The sequence below is a fragment of the Schistocerca americana genome, chromosome 6 (assembly GCF_021461395.2).
Source record: "Schistocerca americana isolate TAMUIC-IGC-003095 chromosome 6, iqSchAmer2.1, whole genome shotgun sequence".
Lineage (NCBI taxonomy): Eukaryota > Metazoa > Arthropoda > Insecta > Orthoptera > Acrididae > Schistocerca > Schistocerca americana.
In genome coordinates, this window is record NC_060124.1 from 231,483,292 (window position 1) to 231,498,124 (window position 14,833).

General features: G+C 39.6%; 1 protein-coding gene across 1 annotated transcript in view; it reads left to right on the forward strand.

Annotated features, from left to right (window-relative positions):
• LOC124619879 (centrosomal protein of 120 kDa-like) overlaps positions 1-14,833 on the forward strand; it is a 191,579-nt gene that overhangs the window by 59,295 nt on the left and 117,451 nt on the right. Inside the window, exon 5 of the mRNA XM_047146505.1 lies at positions 10,516-10,656. Within this exon, the coding sequence (XP_047002461.1) occupies positions 10,516-10,656 (141 nt within the window). The remainder of the gene's footprint in view (positions 1-10,515; positions 10,657-14,833) is intronic.

Consider the following 14,833-nt stretch of genomic DNA (forward strand, 5'->3'; position numbering starts at 1 on the left):
TAGGATTGCGAGGTGGACCATCAGGATATCTGCATTTCAGTTTAAGGTCAGTCACATCAGGGGTTCTGACAATGTGATCACTGATGCCTTCAGCAGAAGGCATTAAGTGCTTATGTACCCCTCATGTTGTGGGACTAAGATAAAGTGAAGAGTTTAAGAAGGTTCTGTTATAGTTTGTAACTAAACCAACAACTTCACACACGATCTGTCACCTCGATGTTCTTCATGAGCACTTTTACCTTATTGTATATTTACAGTCATCCCTTATTGAAGATTAACAGTCATCTTCTCATGTTTTTCTTGATGCAGTGGAGCAATTATTCCGTGCCACTAACCATCTGCATAGGGTCGAAGGCTAAGAGAACTCACATCTACACCAACTCACTACAAAGTGATGTAAATGCCTTTTTAGTGAACTCTTCTGCATTTGGTTGTCCTTGTATTCAGTCTTTACAATGTTTGGTGACAAATCTCTTATTACTCAGAACAGCATATCTGAAATGAATTTCAGAAGTGTACACAAGAGAATGACATTTCTCGACAGCTTTTATCAATTGTTTTTAGTTGTTTACATTGTCAGCAGATGTGCTTCCTCTGTGCCTTCCAAAACAGTACCAAGCCATGATCTCAAGTATAAATGCCACCTCCAGAGCAGGTAGAGACTCTTTAACAGCTTTGTGCTTTGCCGATGTTGTGTGCTCACACTTCTTGCATTGTTTTTGCAGAAACCAAAATTGAAGCATGCACAGTGGTTATTTTTTACATGCTAACTATATAAACAATGTTTTTACACAAACATCTTTCACCTGATTGCAAGGAAGACGTAGAACAACCTATCACACCCCAGACTTCAAGCACTTTTCAAACATATGGGGAGCATGAACTAGTCTTCTTTGATAGATAAACGTCATTTTGCGCAAAGTTAAGTAAACAACTTTGGACACATTATAACCAGTGAAGGCATCTGCCCCGATCCAAAATTAGTTGAAGCTGTTAGGCAGTTTCCTGAACCACCCTGATCCAAAATTAGTTGAAGTTGTTAGGCATTTTCCCGAACCACTGAATTTAAAGGATCTACTGTCATTCCTAGATTTATCAAATTTCTACAAAAGATCCACAGCCAATTATGCAAATTTAGCACTTCCAATGACCCGGCTACAGAAAAAAGTGGCCTCATTCAATTGGTCGACAGAATGCAAAAAGATGCTCTAAAAACCCAAAACCACTCTAAACATAGTTCTAGTGTTGGCCCATCCAGATTTTTGAATGCTCCATTTCTTTTAACACATGCTTCAAATTTTGCTGTTGGTGTCTGCATAATAACACAAAATTTCACTCCTTAATATTTTGACTAATTATTTGAACAGTACAAGACTGCATACTGTATATGTGTGGATGGATATGTGTGTGTGAGCGAGTGTATACCCGTCCTTTTTTCCCCCTAAGGTAAGTCTTTCCGCTCCCGGGATTGGAATGACTCCTTACCCTCTCCCTTAAAACCCACATCCTTTCGTCTTTCCCTCTCCTTCCTTCTTTCCTGATGAGGCAACAGTTTGTTGCGAAAGCTTGAATTTTGTGTGTATGTTTGTGTTTGTTTGTGTGTCTGTCGACCTGCCAGCACTTTCATTTGGTAAGTCACATCATCTTTGTTTTTAGATATATTTTTCCTACGTGGAATGTTTCCCTCTATTATAACTTAATAAATTTGCATACAATAATTCAGTGGTATAGAAACACACAAATGCATACACACCTTTATGGATGTAATGTAATAGCTATTAATTCTCTACTCAGAGTATTATTTGAAAATAATCAAAAGTTTAAGAACATATAAGCATGGCTAAAATACTGCACATTGATTGAGAAGCAGTCAAGACTATAGCACAAAATACAAAAATGTGAAACATCCAAACACAAAAAATTGTTGCCAGATCTTTGTGTGAAGAAAACTTTTAATAAACAATTTGCAATTATCAAACAGTGGAAAATTAAGGGCTGCTAATGACAATATTATGAAAACGATAGATTGCTACTTACCATGTAGTGGAGATGTAGAGTCGCGGACACCTAAGCACGTAAGCTTTTGGCCAAAAGGCCTTCTTCTGAATTAGTTAGGCAAAACACACACACACACACACACACACACACACACACACACACACACACACACATATTCACGCAACAACAACTCATACACACATTATCACTGTCTCTCGCTGTTGAGGCCAGACTGTGAGCAACAGAGCATGATGGAAAAAGCAATCTTGATGTGGGGGAGGGGGGTTAGGGCAGCTGTGTGCATTTGGGAGGTTACACAGACAGTGGAGGGGTGGGGTGGGGGGAACAGAAAAGGAAAGAAGTAAAAAGACTGTTTGTGCACTTGTGGAATAGAATGCTGCATAGTGCTGGAGTGGGAATGCTGGAGTGGGAACAGGGAAGGGGACAGGTGGGTGAAGGACGGTGACTAATGTAGATTGAGGGCAAGGGGGTGACAGGAATGTAGGATATGTTGCAGGGAGAGTTCCTGCCAGTGCAGTTCAAAAACTGGTGTTGGTAGGAAGCATCCAGATGGCACAGGTTGTGAAGCAGTCATTGAAGTGAAGGATTTTGTTTTAGGGAGTGTGCTCAGCAACTGGGTGGTCCAGCTGTGGCTCAACATCTCCACTATATGGTGAACAGCACTCTATCCGTTTCATAATATTGAAATTATGATTATGTTGGATTAATAGTGTGCTTTTTGGTATCCCACACTATATTTTGACAACCAACCCAGTCATCTTTTCCATGTGCTCTGAGTTTTGTTGTTATACTTGCTTGTTATCTTTATACCAACTGTATTATGAAACATCATTAACGTCACGCTGCTATTTATAGCAGAGTTTGACTCCTGGTGCCCACTGTGCCCTTTGATACGTACACTGAGGTGACAAAAGCTATGGGATAGTGATATGTACATGCACAGATGGTGGTGGTACAGTGTGCAAATGATATAAAAGGGGCAGTGCATCGGCAGAGCTGTCATTTTTACTCAGTTGATTCATGTGAAAAGGTTTCCAGCATGATTATGGCTGCACTATGGGAATTAATAGACTTTTGAATGCAAAATTATGTATGGAACTCAATGCATGGGACATTACAGTTCGGAGATCATTAGGGAATTCAGCGTTCTGTTATCTACAGTGTCGAGAGCATACTGAGAATACCATATTTCAGGTATTACCTCTGACCACAGACAATGCAGTGTCTGACTGCCTTCACTTAATGACCGAGGGCACGGTGTTGGTGAAGAGTTTTCAGTGCTAAGAGACAAGCAACACTGCACAAAATAACCACACAAATCAATGTGGGACGTGCGATGAACTTATCCGTTAAGACGGTGAGGTGAAATTTGGTGTTAATGGGCTGTGGCAGCAGATAACTGATGGGAGTGCCTTTGCTAACAGCACATCACGTGCAGCACCTCTCCTGGGCTCGTGACCATATTGGTTGCCCCATAGACAACTGGAAAACTGTGTCCTGGTGAGATGAGTCCCGATTTCAGTTGGTAAGAGCTGGTGTTAGGGTTTGAGTGTGGGACAGACCCACAAAGCCATGGATCTAAGCTGTCAACAAGTCACTGTTCCAGATGATGGTGGTTCCATAAAGGTATGGGCTGTGTTTACATGGAATGGTCTAGGTCCTTTGGATGTTCAGCTACTTGGAGACCATTTGTCGTCATTCATGGACATCATTTTCCCAAACAACGATGGATTTTTATAGATGAGACTGCGCCATGTCACTGTGCCACAATCATTTGTGATTCATTTGAAGAACATTCTGGACAATTTGGGTGAATGGTTTGGTGACCCAGATCACCCAACATGAATTCTATTGAACATTTATGGGACATAATTGGGAGCTCAATTTGTGCACACAGTTCTGCAGCAGCAACACTTTTGCAATCATGGGTGGTTATAGAGGCAGCATGGCTCAATATTTTTGCAGAGGACTTCCAACAACTTGTTGAGTCCATGTCACACTAAGTTGCTGCACTACCCAGGACAAAAGGATGTACAACATGATATTAGGTGGTATCCCATGACTTTTATCATCTCACTGTATTGGGCTTTTCAGTCCGCACTGTTATTCCATGCTTTACATATTCTGTCAGTGATTCCAGGTGAAATAGCTTTGCTGCCATCACTGGAGAATAATCAAGTACAAAACTGTTTACACTCAAGTTAACTGATACAGCAGTAAAGAAAGATTATATTAGTCCAAGAGAGCAAGCCGTTCTAGTCCAGGGAGTAAAATAAAGTTTGTTGTGTGGCTCCAGATACTGAGACTGTATCATAGGCAGCCACATAACCATGTAACTACATATGGAGTAGCTGTTTGTGGCTGTGACAGTGACTTAATGTCATGTGCTAACCACAGAGTTGGAACATTTCACTCATCATCATGGGAGTGGCTGTGCATGAGGCATCATTCGTAGGATGCTTTGTTTGCCTCATGTGTTGTGGCTGCATGACTGGCATGGTTGAGTGCCCATTCATGTGATTTTGGTGTGGTTTTTGATGGCTTGTTATGTTGGTCAGAGTGGTTGGGTTATTATTACTACAGTGTTTTGCTAATTTCCATTACTTGCACAATTTCAAAGGCTTGTAAGGTGAAAAAGACTTTCTTTAATGTTAAACACTACAGAGTGGACTCTAGACTCCATTATAAAGCCCTAGCTGCCTATGATTTACTAGATAACTTTCTAAGGACTGTTGATTCTTTGAATTAGTACTGGTTACTGGTCACTGTGAGTGTGTAGATCTGTGACCCTCACTTGATGATACTGTATTGAAAGTTTCTATTGGTGGTTAAATTTGAAGCATGTGACCACATGTGTCTTGCTTGTATGATATTCTCAAAGTTAATTGTATTGATCTGAAAAGAGAAATGAGTTGGGCTCAACCAAGGAATTCAGCTTACAAAACAGATACAGAATGTCTGCAAGCAAACGTAACTAGAGGAATGGTTGCTGGAAGGTATAAAAGTCTTGCTGTGGGTGCTACAAGTAGATGTAGCAGTCGTCTGATATTTCAGAATTGGAACATTTACCAACATTGATGGAGGTAGTGTTACTGCTGTGTGTTATTTCTTTAGTTCCTTACTGACAACAAAAACAACAACAACAACAACATACAATTATGTCAATGGTGGTGAGCCAAGCATTGAAATTACACATGCATGAGAGAACAATTGGAAAGAACACAAGTGCAGGTAGAATCTGATCACATGCTATGTCATTCTATTGTGACACATAAATGCTCAAGTCTGTGGGTTAAAACTTCACCTAGCGCAGCTGATGTGCAGGAGAGCAAGGCCGCATTGGTGATGTGCCACCAGCAACGCTCGTCTGGCAGTGGTGCTGCCATTGACTGAAGCATGCGCCCTCGTATTGCCTTCTTGCGGCAGCACTGAACATGAATGTTGTGTTTGTGGTTGTGGCATACATTGGCTTGATGCCACAGTTTCTGTAACAGCTGAAGTTGCAGTAGCTACAGTTGGCATGGTGGCTGCAGTTGGAACTGAAGAACTGCACAGCCATATCAGGTTGTCAACAGTGTGTTGTATGGCATGGTGGTTCCAGATGGCAGGATGGCATGGTGGCTGCAGTTGGAACTGAAGAAGTGCACAGCCATCTCTGGTTGTCAACAATATGTTGGACACATTCCATGAAGTTTCAGGATTGCGGCTGGACATCATCAACATCTTGCCATGATGATTTGGCTGACAGCCATTGAGCCATCATCATTTGAAATTGGCACAATTGTTGCTATCAGAGCTGAAGAAGTGCACAATCCTTTTCAGGTTATCGACAGTATGTAGAATACATAAATCCTTATTCCATGAAGTTTCGGCATTGCAGCCAGACAATGCTAATGTTTTGCCATGACATTTTAGCTGACCATTCAGCCATCTTCAGGTGAATGTTTTACACTGAAGATTGCTGGTGCAAGTCGTTAATTTTATACCAAAAATTGGCAAGGAGGTGCATGAGCAAAGATAGCTGCTATATTAGCACCCTTTTATTGAGTTTAGCATCCTCTTCGAGTATTGTTCCATCTATGGACCTGGCGTGATACCAATTCAATTCTACACAGAGTACACGAAAGAACTTACCCCCCTCCTAACAGCCATGTACCGCAAGTCTCTAGAGGAACGGAAGGTTCCAAATGATTGGAAAAGAACACAGGTAGTCCCAGTTTTCAAGAAGGGTTGTCGAGCAGAGGCGCAAAACTATAGGCCTATATCTCTGATGTCGATCTGTTGTAGAATTTTAGAACATGTTTTTTGCTTGCGTATCGTGTCATTTCTGGAAACCCAGAATCTACTCAGTAGGAATCAACATGGATTCCAGAAACAGCGATCGTGTGAGACCCAACTCGCTTTATTTGTTCATGAGACCCAAAAAATATTAGATACAGGCTCCAGGTAGATGCCATTTTCCATAACTTCCGGAAGGTGTTCGATACAGTTCCGCACTGTCGCCTGATAAACAAAATAAGAGCCTACGGAATATCAGACCAGCTGTGTGGCTGGATTGAAGAGTTTTTAGCAAACAGAACACAGCATGTTGTTCTCAATGGAGAGATGTCTACAGACATTAAAGTAACCTCTGGCGTGCCACAGGGGAGTGTTATGGGACCATTGTTTTTTTACAATATATATAAATGACCTAGTAGATAGTGTCGGAAGTTCCATGCGGCTTTTCGCGGATGATGCTGTAGTATACAGAGAAGTTACAGCATTAGAAAATTGCAGCAAAATACAGGAAGATCTGCAGCGGATAGGCACTTGGTGTAGGGAGTGGCAACTGACCCTTAACATGGACAAATGTAATGTATTGCGAATACATAGGAAGAAGGATCTTTTATTGTATGATTATATGATAGTGGAACAAATACTGGTACTAGTTACTTCTGTAAAATATCTGGGAGTATGCATACGGAACGATTCGAAGTGGAATGATCATATAAAATTCATTGTTGGTAAGGTGGGTGCCAGGTTGAGATTCATTGGGAGAGTCCTTAGAAAATGTAGTCCATCAACAAAGGAGGTGGCTTACAAAACAACTTGTTTGACCTATACTTGAGTATTGCTCATCAGTGTTGGATCCGTACCAGGTCAGGTTGACAGAGGAGATAGAGAAGATCCAAAGAAGAGCAGCGCATTTCATCACAGGGTTATTTGGTAAGTGTGATAGTGTTACAGAGCTGTTTAGCAAACTCAAGTGGCAGACTCTGCAAGAGAGGCGCTCTGCATCACGGTGTAGCTTGCTGTCCAGGTTTCGAGAGGGTACATTTCTGGATGAGGTATCGAATATATTGCTTCCCCCTACTTATACTTCCCGAGGAAATCACGAATGTAAAATTAGAGAGATTCGAGCGTGCACGGAGGCTTTCCAGCAGTCGTTCTTCCCGCGAACCATACGCGACTGGAACAGGAAAGGGAGGTAATGACAGTGGCACATAAAGTGCCCTCCACCACACGCCGTTGGGTGGCTTGCGGAGTATAAATGTAGATGTAGATGTTGATGTATGGCACACAGATGCATTCATAATAACAATCCTACCTGCGTGCCATCTGTCGGTATTCAGGTCTGCAGAGTTATAATTTAGATGTAAAATTAATAAAAGTAATTGTCACTAGATGTGTCAGTAGTCATGAAATGGTTTCTTTACGGACGTACTAGATATGTTCACTATGTTTTAACCATAAAATCCTTTGGATGAAGGTCATAAGTTCTTCTTTTCTGACTTATTTATTTGTGATTTAAACACATGTTTTACATTTGTAAGTGGTGAAACTGTTTGGCTTGTCATAAGTGCATTGTTGATTGCTAATGTGTGCCAGTCTCTCGTGAATGGTACCAGTGTTATAAGAACTGTGTGTGCACGCCCAGAATATTGTTGAAGGTTGTTTTGTTCTATGTCGGCTGCCATGTTGTGCTATTGTGTGCATCCTTCCCATGTGCAAAAACATATAAATAGTGAATATGGCTAACAGACATCACTTGTCAAACTTAGAGATTGAAGAACTCTTGAACAATGGCACAGAGCTTGATGATCTTTCAGACGACATTGGTGGTTTTTCAGAAGACAATGATGACACGTGAGCTGGAGAGTGTAATCTGTGCTGCTGATAGGAATGATGTTAGTGAGTATGAAGAAGCTAAAGCCCAAGTTTCGATTAGTCAGATTTGTCATTCAGTTCAACAGTCTGCCCTTCATAATGAATGGTGTCATTTTTGATGCATTCCCTGAATTACCTCTATTTGAAGAAACAAGTGGAATTCAGGTACATGTTGATACATTATCAACAGAACTAGACTGTTTGTTGCAATTTTTTGATCGTAGCATGTTTCTAAAAGTAAAGTAAGAGAAATATATATGCTACTGATACTATTTCTGAACTTCGCCGCCAGAACAGAACCAAACCAAAATCTTTATGGAAGAAATGGAGAGCAGTGAGGATGCACACAGTATATCATTTTTTTTCAATTGTTTTGCATATGTGTGTTGTAAAGAAACCTAAACTTAGGGATTATTGGTCTGAAGACCCTGTGCTTGCTCCATCATTTGCTTCTCAGCTAATGTCATGAGACAGATTTTTTGCTATATTCAGGATGCTGCATGTGAACAATAATGCGCTATGCTTGTGTCTGTATATATATATGTGTATGTGTGTGTGTGTGTGTGTGTGTGTGTGTGTGTGTGTGTGTGCGCGCGCGCGAGTGTATACCTGTCCTTTTTTCCCCCTAAGGTAAGTCTTTCCGCTCCCGGGATTGGAATGATTCCTTACCCTCTCCCTTAAAACCCAAATCCTTTTGTCTTTCCCTCTCCTTCCCTCTTTCCTGATGAAGCAACCGTGGATTGCGAAAGCTTGAATTTTGTGTGTGTGTTTGTGTTTGTTTGTGTGTCTATCAACATACCAATGCTTTCATTTGGTAAGTTACATCATCTTTGTTTTTAGATACTTTTTCCCCACGTGGAATGTTTCCCTCTATTATAAACATGTAATTATTAAGATATCATTAGAAGATAAATATAAGGGGTGATCAAAAAGTTTCTGTTCCAAGGCTGTACAGTCCAGAATTGGTATGCCAACTAGGCAAAATTACTGTGAGCATTTGAGTCAATCGCCCCACCAATACACTAGGTTGAAGATACGAGTTTGATAGAACACCTTGTCCTACCACATGAAAAAGTCCATAACTGCTTGCCACTCATCCTCATCTGGCTAGAATCATCAATCCTTCAAGGCCCATTAAAGCGATCAATGATGTGATAATTGCATGGGTAGAGATCAGGACTATAGGGCGGGTGCTCAAGTGTTTCCCACTTGAGTTGGTGAAACTTCTGCACTATTACATTTGCGGTATGGGGATTTAGATTATCATAAAGCAGCAGCTACTCCTGTCGCAATTTTCCAGACGTTTCACCTTAATTACATGCAATAATTTCTCCAGCATTGTGTAGTACTGTTCTCCAATGATGGAGACACCAGGTTCTTTGAAATTAGTAAGCAATAGGTCCAAGTAATCAAAGAAGAAGGTGAGCATTACCTTTCCAGCAGATGGTTAGCTCTTGAACTTCTTGGGACAAAGAAATGATGGATGACACCACTTCATTGTCAACACTTTTGACTCCACTTCCAGTGGTGGCACCAGCTTTCATCGCTTGCAATAACATGCCCAAGGAATGCGTTGCCTTCATCTTGGTGCAACATTCCACAACAATGGTTTTTGGACAGATGTGCTGCCCCATACACATTCTTCACTCTCCAATAGTTGTCTACTGGTGTTTATCCTTTGGCAGCCAAGAAAAGAATAACAGCATGTTGGTCCTGTCTGCATGCATTTGATAATAACATCGTCATAGTTCCCATGTCTGCATGTACCTCAAGCATCTTGGAAAGATACAAATGGCACACTGATCCATTGCCTGCATGTAGGTGGTTATATACCCTCATCAGAGTCATCCTATGTTGCATATATGCTGCAGCAATGCCGTAAAATGGAAACTTTTTAATAGCCACTTATAGCAGATATTTAATATGGCAGAGAAAGCAGCATGTTTTTCAGGATAATGGATTTTCTTTTGTACTATTTTACTTGGTTAAATTTAGCTGGTGTAAGCTTAGAAAATTAAGCAGTACAGGAATTATATTCTGCAGATACAATATACAAGTCAATTTTGTGTGAGTCACTTGTTTTGTTAGTGTATTTCTTAACTTGTTCCGTGATCCTAAAGCTTCTCCTTCTCAGTGGGATTTATGGAACACAATTAATGAATGTGGTAATGTAAATGCAAGTTGACAAAAATTGATACTGCAATAAGATTTTATAAAAGAGCTTTTTTGTATATTGTGTTAAAAATAGAATGCTCTGAAATGAAAAGTGCCTCTGCTATTTATTTGATGTATATATTACACATGATTGCATGGTGAATTATTTTCTGAAACTCACAAAAATCTTTACAGGTTGAAGACAAATGGTACAAGTTAATCGATGCAGGGTTTTGTAAACCACATAAACCAGAACTTTTAATAAGCTTACGAATTGAAGAACGAGAGAGAATACAAGTGGACACAGAAATATCTCAGTCTGAAACCAACATCGAGGTAAGAATTTTGTGTATCTTGGGATATGTGCTGTTATTCACTCTGAAATAGAGTTTGTGCAGTGTTCCTTGACACGATGATTCCCAGGTAATCAGTTGTCTGAATTCACTTAACTTCAGGAAAATGGTAATGTTTATTAGCAACCACCAATTTTGTGGTCGGACAATGCTTCAGTACTTGTGTAGACCCATGAAACATCCTAGCAGATTAAACCTGTGTGCCAGATTGAGACTCAAATCTGGGACCTGTGCTTTTCAGGGGCAAGTGCTGTACCAACTGAGCAATCCAAGCGCGACTTACTACACATCCTTATGCCTTTACTTCCTCCAGTACCTTAGCGCCTACCTTCAAAACTTCAGTGAAGTCCTCTTGTATGCCTTGTGATAGACTAGCACTTGTGGAAGAAAGGGTATGACAGAGACATGGCTTAGCCACAGCATGGAGGATTGTTTCCAGAACAAATTTCCACTCAGCAGCAGAGTGTGCATGAATTCAAAACTTCTACATCTGCATATGTACTCCACAGGCCACCTTAGGGTGCATGGTGGAAGGTATGTTGCATTGCCACTATTCATATCACTTCCCATTCCACTCTTAAATAGAGAGGGAAAAACGACTGTCTTTATGCCTCCACGTGAGACCTATGTCTCTTATCTTAGGTTTGTGGTCCTTAAGTAAAGTGTACGTTGGCGCCAGGAGGATCGTTCTGCAGTCAGCTTAAAGCCTGTTCTCTGAATTTTCTCAGTAGTGTTCCTGGAAAAGAATGTCTCCTTCCCTCTAGGGATTCCCATTTGAGTTCCCAAAGCATCACTGTTAATAAATGCATGTTGATTAAACTTACTGGTAACAAATCTAGAAACCCGCCTCTGAATTGCTTCATTGTCTTCCTTTAATCTGACGTGGTGTGGATCCCAAATACTCAAGCAGTACTCAAGCACTGGTACTGGAGGAAGTAACGGCATAAGGATGTGTAGTAAGTCATGCTTGGATTGCTCAGTACTCTAGTGTTCCTTCACAGATGAGCCACACTTTCCTAAAACTCTCCCAATAAATTGAAGTCGAACATTCGCCTTCCGCACTACAATCCTCACATGCTCATTCCATTTTACATCACTCTGCAACATTATGTCTAGATATTTAGTCAAGCTTAATGTGTCAAGTAGCATACTATTAATGTTGTATTCAAACATAACAGGACATTTTTGCCACCAGGTCCTCTCTTACATTGGACCAGGGTTTCCCACTTAAAGTATCTACTGCATCATAGTTACCTTAGAAAATTACAATTTTAATATGACAACTAGTGTTACAATGATGTGAGAGTCTAAAGTGGCAATGTGAGTAAATTATACTGACTGTGAACTGACAAAGTTAACAATGGCCTTACTTGTAGTACTGCAGCTGCAGCCACTAAAAGTGACAGTAGTATTGATAATAATGATGATGATGATGGTTATGATGATAATAATAATGACAACAATTGTGACATTAATAAGGATAAAGACAGTGGCAGATAAAAGACGAATTTGTGGGTCTACAACTAGATGTTTTCTGATACAGCAAGTTCTGGGAAAAGGAAATTTAAGAAGACTACATTTAGAGCTAGCTGCCATTCATCACAAGAACTAGAAATTTTTGAAAGTTATATTATATCCTCCAACAGTCACTCAACAATGACACTTTCCCATACACCTCAGCATCATCATCAAACAACCAAAGATTGCTGCTCACCCTGTCTATCAGATCATATATGTACCTAGAGAATAAGAGCAGTCCTATCATATGTCCTCGGGGCACTACTAATGATACTCCGTTTTGGATGAATGCACACTAGTTGAGGACAACGTACTGTGTTCTATTTCTTGAGAGGTCTTTCAGCTGTCACATTAGTAGACCTAGGTGCTGTTTTACAGGCCTCTGGTATCTGCACTGTTTCACTGAATTATGACTTGAAATAAAATGATGTAGGATCTTCACCTAAATGGAGAGCCAAAAGCCTCCTTTATAAGTTCAAATTGATAGTTCACCAGTCTTTAATTGCTTCACTGAGATCCTGCTGGTGATGACCAGGTCTCTCACAGTCTCTAATAGTGTTTACAAACAGGTAGTTCTAATCTCTTCATACTGTAAAAGCGCGCACAGTACAAATGAAGTGATCAGAAGTTGCTTCACACGTGGTTAAGTTAAGAAGTCACAGATTGTTACTGCAGTCACAAGTATTATTCGACTGAACCAAAACACACACATTTTAAAGTCTACTGCTCATAACAAGAAAATATGCTCTCTCAGCCTGATTTAAACAAAAAGAGAGTTGCACAAACGTAACCCAAGACTTGGCTGTTATGCCGACAAGCGAGCTAAATGAAGACTGAAAGCAGACTGACTGAAATAGCTTGAGCGTTGGTCTCATGAAGATTTGCTCCATGGTATTACTGACCTTCGTTAATTTATAATAGTTTTTAAAGAGTATAGATCTGAGTTCATCTTATATTGGCTATTGCATCTGTCAGTTTATTTTGTTTGTATATTATATACCATGAGCAGCAGCTGATAAAGTATGCAGTACTAATTTATACTTACGCAATAGGAATTCAGGGTTTATGATGGTGCGATTTGTCTTGTTATATTAAAGTTTGTTTATTGAAAACTTAGCAATTTTTAATTAGCAACTCTTGATTCAGAAAAATAGGGCAGTAAAAGTATATCAATAGATCTCAGGAGTTTACAGTGGTTTTTGCTATAAGTAGCACTGAAAATTTGGATCAAATGAAATCTTAAATTATCAATATCTTTTCAACTAATTAAGTTAGGACTAATATAAATCTGTCACTGAAAAGAGGAAAAATAGTTCTTTAATTTGAAAGTTGTCTTTCCAAATCTACCTTTTAGCATATAAGGTTTTCCATATTGCTAGATCTACAAAGTTTTATAATTGCAATAACTTTTGATTGCCATGATTTTTCACAAAACTAATTAGCTGATTGCAACCAGAATAACAAACTGAATGATGTGAGTAATAAAAATTTGTGTGTGTATGTGGGGATTTGTTTCTACAGTTTTGATAATTCACATAACATCTGCTTAATGTACAAACTTAAACCTTCGACTTTTGAAAATTTTGTATGGACCTTACTATTGGATATAGGAGTGTACTAATGAAGTGTACTAATGATGGAAGCTATCATGCTTTGTCATAGGACCACTCACATATCTGGGAATTTAATCCATATTCTTGTACCTTTGTTAACAATCTGCAATGGGACACCATGTGAAATGTTTTTTTGGAAATCTAGGAATATGGAATCTGCCTGTTGCCATTTATCCATAGCTCACAGAACATCGAGTGAAAAATTGACAAGCTGAGTTTTGCACAAACAATGATTTCCAAACCTGTGCTGATTTGTGGACAGAAGCTTTTCTGTCTCAAGAAACATTATTATATTTGAACTGAGAATATGTTCAAGAATTCTGCAGAAAACCACGTTAAGATTATTGATCTGTGACTTTGCAGGTCATTTCTTTCAGCCTTCTTATATTCAGGATGACTTATTCCTTATGCTATTTTTTGTTGTTATGATTATTAGTGAGGTTAGATGTTTAAGTTGAATTTTCAGAATTAGCTTATGATTTAGTTCAGAAGTCTTTACAGATGGTCGAGGTGAGGCAGCAGCTCCTGTGATCACAGGTTAGTGAACAGTCGGAGGGACTCCGCAGTGTGCAATTTGTCCCCAGGTAATGAAGCTGAAGCTGCAAACTTTCTTAGTAGGGGCATGAAATGGTGTTGACCTTGTAGCAGGCTTGTCCCCAGATCACCAGATCCATCATTCCTATTTAAGTGCATACCATCATAACTAAAACCTCAATGACAATTAATAAAATAAGTAGTCAGTGTGTAATCTACCCCCTCCTTCCCAGTTGCTGCTATTGTTCACCAATGTGCAAAAGTCTTTTCTGACGATTTGACAGGAGTAACATTACAATAAACTTTTTAGTTTACTTATCTTTTCTTGTGGAATTGGCTCCAGTTGTTCTTGTCTAAGGGTCTGAGTCTTGAAGCTGAAATTCTCACATTTTAGGTTCTCATCATTCTAAATAATTATGAAGATTGTCGTTGCAATATTTTTGTTTTTACATTAATTTATTTTGTCACATTTTTGTGTAACACACAGTCTTTTGA